Below are 11,809 nucleotides of genomic sequence, written 5' to 3' on the forward strand. Positions count from 1 at the left end.
CTCCATAATTCTGTGATTATAATCATGCAGACAATGCCCCAAGCTTCTGGCATTCTGGCTAGACTCTACTCACACAGTTACCTGACTATAGCCAGGTATGCTCCTCCCTACAGTAACCTGACAACAGCAAGGTAGCCCAGCCCATTATGAAAGGGACTGCTCGACCTCTCCTCACTCTCTTTAAGACCTCACCTTTCTTATTCTCATCTCTAGCCCTCCTTCTCTCTCTCTCTCATTTCCCTCCCTCTCCATGTGGCCATGGCTGGCCCCTCTCTTTCTTTTACCTTGTCTCTTTCTCTCTGCCTTTCTACAATAAAGCTCCAAAACCAATAAGCTGTCTCTGATCATCAAGGCCCACTGTGCTTGTACAATTCGATAGGCTTTCCCTCAAAGAGCCATGTCTAACACCCTGCAGGAAGGCCTTCCTGTGCTCCAGCCATGGATGAGAACAAGGGCTCTCGCCCACATGGGAACCACCCAGAGTCCCCTCTCCCCCTGCCTTCTCCTCCCTTCGACCCTGGGGATGATCAAGCCACCAAGGAGAGGGGGGACATTTTGTTCTCAGCTATTCCATGGTGACCACCTGCATCTGGGATGCTCGAGACTGAGAGCCTGTTATCTCTTGCCACTGTGAGGCCCAGAGACCTCGGACTGCCCCTTGTCCACCCCCTCAGGCAGGGTTTGCAGCTTCCCACAGCCAGACACCCACCCAGGGCTGGGTGGAAAGCATGTGGCAAACCTCACGCATCTGCCTGCTTAGAGAACAGGAACTTATTCCCCCATGCCCATTGCCCTGCACATTATTTGTGACAGCCAGAAGCTTGAAACGACCCAGATGTCCCAAGACAGAAGAATGGATACAGAAAATGTGGTTCCTTTACACAATGAAATACTACTCAGCTATTAAGATTGAGGATATCCTGAATTTTTCAAGCAAATAGATGGAACTAGAAAATATCATCCTGAGTGAGGTAACTCAAACTCAAAAGGACATGCATGATATGTACTGTACTCACTAAGAAGCGGATATTAGCCAAAAAAAAAAAAAAAAAAAAAAAAAAGTATAAACTACCCAAGATACAGTCCACAGAACTCAAAAATGTCAGCAATCTGAAGGGCCCAAGTGAGGATGCTTCAGTCCCACTTGGGAGGGAGAAGAAAACAATCACAAGTGGAGAGGAAGGGAAGGACCTAGGAGGGAAAGGAGCCGGGGCGGGGGGTGGGGGGGGGGAGGGGGGACCTGATCTGGTATTGGATGAGGGAAAATGACTGAAGCCCTGAGGGCCAGCAGAAAGAATGGAAATAGGCCACCTCGGGAGGTAAAAGTTTGGGGGGACCCTCTAGAATGCACCAGAGACTTGGGAGGTGAAAGACTCTCAGAACTCAAAGCGAGGGACCTTAGATGAAATTCGCTACAATGGGGTGAGGGAACTTGTAGAGCCTACCTCCAACAGAAAGACAGGGCATCAAGTGAGAGTTGGGGTTGCTATCCCATAATCAAAACTATGACTCATAATTGTTCTGGTCTGAAAGAGCTGCAGGGATGAAAATGGAGATGATTCTGAGGAAAAGAAGGTCCAGCAACAGGACCAGAATGGTTCCAACTCAAAGGGAGGCCCCAAGGCCTGACACTATTACTGAGGCTATGGAGAGCTTACAAAAAGGGACCTATCATGACTGCTGTCTAAAAGACCCAACATGCAGCTAAAAGGGTCTGACACAGATATTTGTACCCAACCAATCAACAGAAGCTGCTGACCCCTTTGGTTGAATTATGGAAATGTTGGAAGAAGCTGAGGAGGAGGGAGACCTGGAGGAATGATGACTTCCAAGCTTTTTAGTATAACCCAAGCTATCTAAAGTATTAGCAAATTTCATTTTTATGGACAATGGCTTATTAGTACATTTTAATGGTTATTTAAATTGATAAAATAATAACCAATATAGAATTTGCTGAATTTCTGGAGAGAATATGAAAGCTATCATGGGCCAGCATGTAGATCTTTAGAAAGCCAGCTGGACAAATCATGAAATGCAGGGACAGACAATAAAAGGAGCAGAGACTGAAGGAAAGCCCAGCCAGGCATTGCCCTACCTATAGATCCATGCCATTTGCAGACAACAAACCCAGACATTATTGTTGATGCCAAGAAGCACTTGCTGACAGGATCCTGATATAGTTGTGCCCTGAGAGGTTTTGTCTGCAACTGACCAATACAAAGGCAGATGTTCACAGCCAACCATTGGACTAAGCATGGAGCCTCCAATGAAAGAGTTAAGGAAAGGACTGAAGGAGTTGAAGGTGGTTGTAACCCCATTAGAAGAACAATAGTATCAACCAACCAGAAACCCCAGAACTCCCAGGGACTAAACCACCAACCCAAGTATACAAATGGAGGGACCAATGGCTCTAGCTACATATGTAGTAGAGGATAGCCTTATCTGGCATCAATTGGAATGGAGGCATTTGGTCCTGTTGAAGCTTGACGCCCCAGGGTAAGGAGATGCTAGAATGATAAGGCAGGGTGGGTGAGGTTACACCCTCATTGGAAGTAAAGAGAAGGGGGGATGGGACGAGTGGTTTAGGGCAGGGAAACCATGAAGAGGGACAGCATGTGAAATGTAAATAACCAATAAAAAAAGAACAGCTTGACAATAAAAAAAAAAGAATTTAAGAGCCATATAGCATTATGAAGCTATGATGCATGAAAGTTTAGAACACAACAGCTGATCTGCCATACTCATGAACTTATAGCAGTTTTGGTGATGAGTACAAGACCTGAAAAAGACTAACCTAGTCCAACTCCAGCAAAATGGAGCATGTCTCAGGTGGCCCTGTCTCTCGATGAGGTTATAGAGCAAGTTCTGGAAGTGGGGGCAATTGATGGCATTTTCTTTGGGTTTGTGGACACTAGTAGGTTGTTCACACTGCACTGAATGTCCTAACAGACATGTAGATATTTGGGAAGCACTAATTTGACACAGCAGGATGATAAAACAAAATAAAGAAGACATGAAATAGAAGGGAATTGAGTTTGAGAAGATCCTAAAGAAGGAATTACAAAACAGAAATGGAGGTTGGTATGATCAAAATACATTGCAAACACAAAGTTCTCATAGAATAAATTAAAAATGTTTTAATTTTTAGAAGCATATTTTCTATGAAACTTTTACTCTCTAAAACCAGTATTTCTCTATCTTACATAATACTCACATACTACTGATCATCAAAATGGTAAACTGCACTTAACAAAGCACATATCAGCAAATAATTGTGTGTTTCCTTTCTATTATTATTATTAATATTATTATTATTATTATTTGGTTTTTTGAGACAAAGTTTTACTCTATAGCCCTGGCTGTCCTAGAACTCACTCTATAGACCAGGCTGCCCTTGAACTCAGAAATTCTCTTGCCTCTGCCTTGCAAGTGCTGAGATTAAAGGCATGCACCCCCACTGCCCAGCAATTGTGTGTTTTCTAATACCAATGAAATAAATAACTGCACCAAGATCATAGGGTGTTACAATTCTAAATTTACACAGCACCAAGTTTCAGCAATTATTCCTTCAATGATCAAGTGTTCTTGTTGCTACTCAATGGGACCATTAAAAATCTTCATTATTCTACAGTTAATGCAGAAGCAAAGAGATATATGAAACCAACACAGCCTTTCCCCTTAGAATTTTCAGTTAGAGACACATGGTCAAATCAACACAGATGTTAACATGTGTTATGACCTTCCATACAAATGGACAAGAAAATACCACATAGCTACTCTAAAACACAAAAGAGAGGGTGTTGCTAGGAGATGAAGAATTTCACTGACAACAGTGGAGAGGTTGATATTCAAAGCATCCCGTTAATGAGGAAAACTAAATGTGGACATGGTGGACAAAGCACAACTACCAGAGGAGAGAGTAAGTGTGTGAGACCAGGGCACTGCTCATTTGAAACAAAGACTCTGGATGTGACAGTCAGAGGTGAATGGCTATCAGGAGTGCTCTCCGGGTAGCAGATAGGTGGTAAAGCATACCTCCCATAAGTAGCTACTTTCTAGGAATCAAAATTCCTAGAAGAAGCAATATCTGAAAGGCTGAAGGCAAATTAAAACTGCAATGACTGTGAATAGCTCTAACTGTTGCAGGTCCAGAACCTAATTACACTTTATCTTGGACTATCTACAGACCTCTAAATCACCATTTTTCCCATTTTCTTTCAGACCAAAGACCCTGTGGATAACAGATATAAGACTTTAGACTTTATTCACTTAACTAACCCCTGGTTTTCACCATAATAAAGGCTAAGAGTCATCAGATAATATCCAATGCCTATAAGTGAGATTTCACCTCCTTGTTACTATCTACTTAATGTTTCCACCAATGAATTTTAAAAGTACTTTTATGCATCACTTTCTCCATTCAGTTACCGTAAAAACTTCACGAATTGTTTTCAGATTGGAACATGGAACTTGGGGGTCCCATAAATCCATATTGCTGGGACACAATCACTCATATTTGGCTCCAGAATTAATTATCTCTTACCCTCCTTGAAATTAAGTGAACATGTTATGATCTGGACTGAGATCAGTAATTCTTGGAATTAGTAATTCTGATTCAGTAGAATTCTTTGTGTGTATGTGTTTGAAGGGGGTGGGGGCTGGAATTAGCAGCAGAGCAATGAACACAAAATGATGATCATTCTCTAATGTTATCATTTTTACTGACTTCAGTGTTACGAGAGAGTGGATGCTATAATGGAAAATGAGGTTTGAGGGAGACCTAATACAAAAGAAGACCATTGAATTGGAAGAAGACATTTATTAGGACGGGAACAAACATTGGAGGTAGAGAAATGTTGGACAGAAAATAACATTTCTAAAGGGAAAATATCTACCGATGGTGATAACATCACCATGGAGTTCTTACTTGCTTACCCTAAGGTGAGAGGAGCTCCTGAAATGGAGAAAGAAATTGAATAAGGCAAACGGAAGCATAATTAAATTCTGTACATAGTTATAGTTACATTTTCATTTCTTCATTCATCCTAAAGGACCGATGGAAAGGTGAATATATGAGACCAGAGATAATGGAATGTGTAGATTTAGAGAGAGAAGTGTGGAATCCTTGTCTATGTTCTTGCTAAAGACATGGAACCAGGTGAATATACTGTTAATAAAGCAGAAAGAACAAACAGGTAAAACATGTTTTTTTTTCCTATTAGTATTTATAAAGCTATGATATATGAACCATACAATATCATGTACCATATAAATGATATAAATATAAATGTGAGAATAAAGTGGTGTTTTTTTGCCTTATTACATAGCTGATAGAATTTTGGAAACATATATGAAATGTATGGAGTTATATATTTTAAATATGTTTGGACATATATATAAATTAGTGAACAGGAAAGAAATGGATCATCAACTTATTTTGTAAAGTATTTTCAAGGATATAATCAAGAAATTGGAAGTTTGAGACTTGTTTATCATGGTATAAAGTAGTAGGTATGAAGGGGGTGAGATGGCACCATTTTGGTAGGAAGTTGGTTTATGTCTGTCAAGGAATCCTTATGTTGCATGTCCATGAAAATTTGATTCTTCCAGCATTCAAAAATCATGAGTATCTTTCTTCTGAATGTTCTCCATCTGCCGTTCTAAAAAATAGGCTTAACTAACTGAAGATTCATACTCATGTAAACAGTAATTCTATTTAGTACCAGAGCAAAAGAAAAGAAAAAAAGAAAAGAAAAGAAAAGAAAAGAAAAGAAAAGAAAAGAAAAGAAAAGAAAAGAAAAGAAAAGGAAAAGGAAAAGGGAAGGCTCACCTTTGCTTTAAGGTTGAGATAATTTTTTTGCAGTGGAGAGTTGATGAGAAATATGATATATATTCATAAATAATTTCAATCAAGTTTTTATAGTTTTGTGATATATATATATATGCTGCTTCATTTGAATATCATTCACAACTATGAATAGTCCACATTTTTCCAACATGTTAGATCTACATTCCAGATTAGATAGAATAAAATTTTAAGTTGAAATAAAGTTTTTTCTAAGTATTTTACTCTGCAGTTCCTATGGTGCCTGGGCGATGAACCCTACGCTTATTAGAAATTAAAATATACTGAGAATGACTAATTGCTCCATTTACTGGGTGGTTCTCAATCAGTCATGAGCACAGAGTCAATGTTCTGTAAAACTGTAAAAAGACAAAAACATGCCCTCAGAGTAGCTAGAAAGAATGTCACATTTATCTACATTCCTTAAAAGTTTGGCAGAAATTTAAAAGGAATTGAAGTTTACTTTTAACAGATTCAACATAGAAAATTTTGCAGTACTCTGATTCCAACAGTAAAGAGGATGTCGGTTGGTGATTGAATTGTTTTCAGAATTCTTGCCACTTACAACTTCCTGTGATTAAAAGAAAGGAGGTATTTCCAAAAGTAATTCTGACAGATAATTCTTAGCTGGGTTCTTGGTTAATAGTTTTACATTTTAAACTTGATTATAATCTATTATCTGTTCTCCTTTAGTATTTGCCAATTCCAACTTTATTAAAGTTTGTATCGAATGCTGATACCCAAACTACTCATTAAAATTTCATAAGGCAAAGTTTTTTTTTAATATAAAAGATAGCTATTCGGAAAGTCTTAGCTATTTCTAGTTGGTTTGAAATTTTTACTTTTATATGTACATATGTGGTACGTATTTTCTGAGCTATTTGAGAGTCTGTTATCTTTCAAAAGGATGAAGATCTGAGTTGGGATTCTTTATGCATCCAGGGAGAGTTTTAGTAAAGAATAGGGAATATATATGATCTAAATATTTGTATTACTCTATGAAATTATTAAAGAGTAAATAAAAAGCTAAAAAAACCCTTCTCAATAGTTGTTCATTTAAAATATACAAGAGAGTAAATATTTTTCAGAAATTCTCTACCCCGTAAGCTTTTCTCTTTCCTCAAAAATCCAGCAAAATTTAAATAGTTAAGCATCCTAAGTATCTCGTGAATAGATGAACTCTCAGAGTCTCATGATATTTATGGCATCTGCTTATTCTGATTTTAGTCATCTATTTTACTTCACTAGATAACAGAAAACAGACTTAGGGATCATATGTGGAAAACTTTTAACATACTTGAAGGATGCAAATTATTTTTTTCTTTGATAAACAATGATCCTACATTATATTAATCATTTTAGTATATATCAATAGAATATTATACAAGGCTCTTATAATTCAAATACAATACTATATAATTAAAAAATGTTAAAGATACCTTATAGAATCCTGTTCATCAAAGTGATGAAAATTATGGAACATTTTATTATATATACTTTCCAAACTTAAAGTAGTTCATGAAAAAAGATCCAATTAAACAAAAATTTCAAAATTTCTCATTTATAATTTGTTTATCAGAGGTAATTCACGATTCTTTTTTTTAGGATGTTAGCTATCATTTTCTGAAATTTCTAGACTTTTTCTTCTTCTCTAATGTAGTCTGATATCATATGAATCTAAATGCAAATCCTTTCATATCCTCATCATATGCTCAAATGAAAACGATGTATTTAGAATTATAATGACTCAGTATCCTAAAAACTGGGAAGCTGAAGTTTCGCCTGTGCTCCAGGGATCCTCTGAATCTTTACTGTAGCAAAAGTCCACGCAAAGTGTCATGCTTGAAATAAACCGGGAATAAATGTTACTTCAGTATTTTTGTATGCCGAGTTCTGAAAGAAATCACAGTATCTGCCAAGAAATGTCCGTGGAGTTTAATTTTAACACTTACATGGACAGAGGCAAAAGTGAGCAGAAAGTGGTCCAAGGCATGGTAGTTGTGATAGGTTGACAACCCTTGGGGGGAGGGGACGGAGCAATGACAGTGTTTCGGTTCTTATTTCTCACACATAGAGTCAAGCCACAGCTATTCGAGACAATCACGCTCAATCACAGGGAGAGTACATGAAATGCACTTTGATGGTGTTCAAAGCTGACTTCACCCACAGCAGATAATGGAAAAACTTAAAAGACTTAAAGCGTGATGGAAGGACACTATCATCTGTGAAATAAGAACCATTCAACTTGAAGGTTCTCCAATGTATGCAATATGCACTCTATAGTTTTAAGTCTAAAAACTTGTTAAAAGAGTGTATGTTTGAGCCAATGGAAATTAATGAGCAAAGTTTTAATGAGATTTCAACTTGGGTAATTAAAAAACAAAACAAAACAGGCTGGCATCTATCTCAGATTTTCATCCTATACAGTTCAAACTTTAGGAGAGAACAGTAGGTGGGCAGGATCACAGGCAACCAGGAACTATTCTGACACCTGCTCAGTGGGAACTTACTGTACCTGTGTCCACATCCTTCACCTGTTGCCTGGATAGAGCTGGCAGGCTCCGCTTGGAGCTCTTTCAGGGCCAATCCTTTGTCCTGTGGTCCAGGAAAGTCCATGCCTGTCACTACCTCCTCCTCTAGGGACTCCACGTAGAAAAGAGTCCTGGCGGGCTGCTGAGTGCCCTGCCCCGGAGCCCCTTGCTGCAGCCTCGTGGCAACTGGTAGTAAGGTGCCATTCAGCGGATTGAAAGGAGAGGATGAAGCAGACGACGAGGATGAAGAGGAGGATGAAGAGGAGGAAGAAGGCTTTTTCCAGAAAGCGCTCACACTGCCTTTTTCCTGGTTTTTGAGCAGCCGACTCTGGCTAGGACCCCAGTGTTCAAAGCTGCCTCCTCCGCTGTCCTGTTGCAGGCAGCTGCCCCCCGCTGGGCTACTGGAGGCCGGCGAGGGATGGCTGAAGAGTTTCCAGCGGAGTCGCAGGATGTGCTTCACATCGAAGTCTTTTCTCCCGGAGCCGGACATGCTTAATGAACCGTGGACCAAGGAACTGCAGCTCACACACCAGTAGCCTGGCTAGCGTACTGGGGTGGCCAGTGGCTTCTGGAGAGAGAGGAGGAGGCAGGATGTACCCGGTGTACACGGAGTGCCAAAGGTGGCTAAAAGGGACTGTGCGTCTCACCAGGAGACCACACAGGCACCTTGAGCGCTCTGCAGAGCCTCGCGGCTCAGTCTGGGTCCTTTTGCTGGAATCTGAGCTTTGGGGAAGCTCCGGTCTAGATCGAATGAAGTCCTGGGATACCAGGGGCTTAGAATCCACGAGGAGCTTGCGGGGACCCCCGTGGTGACCCCCCCGGAGGAAAGAGAGGCTGGAAATGCAAGAGGAAGGGAGAGAGGTTTGAGCTCTCCCCAGCTCCAGAGGTGGCAGCAGCTGGCTCCGCGGCACTGATACACACTCCGTGCCGAGCTGTGGTTTGGAAGCTGTTCAGATCTCCTGTCTTAGCAGCTCAGAGTTCCCTGTTTGATGAGTGCAGAGAAAAAGAGCCTCAAGTCGAGAAGTAGTGCACCCCCAACCCTTAGGCGGGTTTGTGCACCTGCTCCCTGTCCCTGTCCTCTGGGAGAATTCCCTGATAGGTTGCCAGGTGTCCGAAGGACAGTCAAATGCTTTCTGAGATGAGAAAAGGGGCGGTTTTATATAGTCAGTTTGTAAAGGAGAAAAATAAATATCCCGGGAAAAAACATAGAGCAGCCAAAGAAAAGCCCGCCCAGGAAAGCTGTCAAGGTCCTCACAGTATGATTTTTCTCTCTGCCTCAGCGCCTCCCCCTCCTCCCCTGTAAGTGACGCAGATGTGCACTGGGGCCTATACTGAGAGATGGAGGGAGGGAGGGAAGACTTCAATCTTCTTTATGCAAGTGAGTCTGCTGCTCTTATTGTCCCCTTGCGTAAGTCTGTCACCTTTTTTCACCCTCCTTCCTCTCTACATTACTGTATAGCAATAAAAGTAAAGCAAACAGGCAAAATGCTTTAGCATCAGTAAACACCAAACATGAATCACGGTAGTGTAAACTTAATAGGCCGCCGCGGTGTGCAGGTTGCAGGTTAATGGCTTGAATTATTTAATAAGCCACATCCTTTAACCTTTAGCCTTCCGTTCTTCTCTATGAGACACAGCAAAAAGCAGGGATGCTGTCATCGAAGTGTGATGATGCCATCGTCCTGGCACTTACATTGTGGCTCTGCTATTAATGCAGCCAGACAGTGCCTCACCTCCGGGGATCAGAGACTTAAGGCAAAATTTTGAAAATGGGCTGGATATAAGCCACAGGCTTGGCAAAATCAGGGTTTGGTGAGAGCTTCATGAGCAAAACAGTTTGGGATACAGAACAAAAATGGACTAAAATAATAACAGAATATTTGAAAGGGTAACTTCTCATACCTAGTAGTGGTATAAAATGCACAAGAGAGTGGGAGCAAGAGAATGCTACTGTCCTGCAAATAGATGCCTGTCTGCCAAGGGAAGCTGAGATTTTCTTTCAGAAGGATGAAGACTATGGCTCCTTTCTTTAAAAAAAAAAATACTTTAAAATATCTTATCTTTTTCGTCATGAGCATTTAAAATGGAGCCGGGTAACCTTTGATCAGAGCTAGAGGGTCAGTCAGGAAAGCTGCGAGTTCACTACTCAGGAATACAGCAGTGTCCCTTGTAATTCATTGGCTCAGGAAGGTCCAACAAGGCATTGGAATCAAACACTATATTACACTTAGATTACTATTCTCTTATCCGATGGCTGAGCTACAAGCTTAAATATAAAACAAAGAAAAACAAAATATTTCTTAGATAGAATTGGACATCTTAATGAAATAAGAAGCTAAGATCACAAAGGCTACACATTCAAAGAAAGAAAAAAATCTCCATTGTGTATCTAAATATTGATTTATGCTAGGACAGCTGGACTGAAATCCCTTGTGCTTGGAATTTTCTCTCACTATTCGATGATAAAAACAACCACGAGAAAGGCAGAGATCTTTTAAAGTAAACAATGGTGGGAGATCATGTTTATCCAAGAATGTAATCAACTATTTCCCTTAGAGAAAACAAACAAACAAACAAAAAACAAACTAAAGAACAAAACAAAATTTTAAAAATGGGAGCATATTAAACTAAATGTTACAAATAGCCTAGAAATTTCCCTTATATCAGAAATACTGCAGAAATTTGAATTTCATTCAATTAATTGGTTTCTGTATAAAGTTCTACCTCATGGATTTTCTAACTTGATTTTTGAAATCAAATTATGTAGGCAAGGCTACTTTTTCTGGATTTTCTTCGTTACATGAAACTTAATGTCAAAACACACTAGAATATGAAATTTGTTTGTCTTAACATCAAATTCAATTTTATATTCCCACTTTTCTCTAAAATTCTAGTTCTGGCCTCCATAGCTTAAATTTTATCCCTTTATAAATCAATGTCTTATATAACTCAAATATTATATAAGATTGAATTTTATATATATGAAGAAAAATTTAGACTGTTACTTACATATATATGTGATTATTATACGCCAATTTTTGTCAGTCAAACAAATATGGGAGGCCTATAGTAGTGTTAATTTTGAAACAATGTCTCCACTTATTACTAATATAATTAGTTTTATGGTTATCATTCTATCTGAATATATTAAATATGTTTGAAATAATTACTCTTATAAAGAATATATTACCAAATTCAAATATTAGAAATTGCAAAATATTTTTTTCAAGAAATCAAGTCAACTTGGAATGATTGACAAATATTGCCAAAGACTGTACAGCCCTGGGCATTACAGGAACATTGAAAACAGTAATTTTAAACAGAGTCACAAAACTGTGGCTTTTTTTATTTATATATTGTTTATGCAGTGATTAGAAATGACATAGCAAGCAAAGCTTGAGCAGTCTTTTCAACTCCCTTAACTGAGATCTTG

The 11,809-nt window shown here is 39.3% G+C and overlaps 1 protein-coding gene across 1 annotated transcript in view; it reads right to left on the minus strand.

The window, feature by feature from the left end:
• The window catches only part of Klhl1 (kelch like family member 1), a 395,614-nt gene extending 386,149 nt beyond the window's left edge, over positions 1-9,465 (minus strand). The window contains exon 1 of the mRNA XM_021181703.2: positions 8,361-9,465. Coding sequence (XP_021037362.1) covers positions 8,361-8,866 — 506 coding nt within the window. The 5' untranslated portion in view covers positions 8,867-9,465. The remainder of the gene's footprint in view (positions 1-8,360) is intronic.
• Between the last annotated feature and the right edge of the window lie 2,344 nt (positions 9,466-11,809).

This window comes from Mus caroli, unplaced genomic scaffold (assembly GCF_978045245.1).
Source record: "Mus caroli unplaced genomic scaffold, Mus_caroli_1 scaffold_12, whole genome shotgun sequence".
In the NCBI taxonomy this organism is placed as follows: Eukaryota; Metazoa; Chordata; class Mammalia; order Rodentia; family Muridae; genus Mus; species Mus caroli.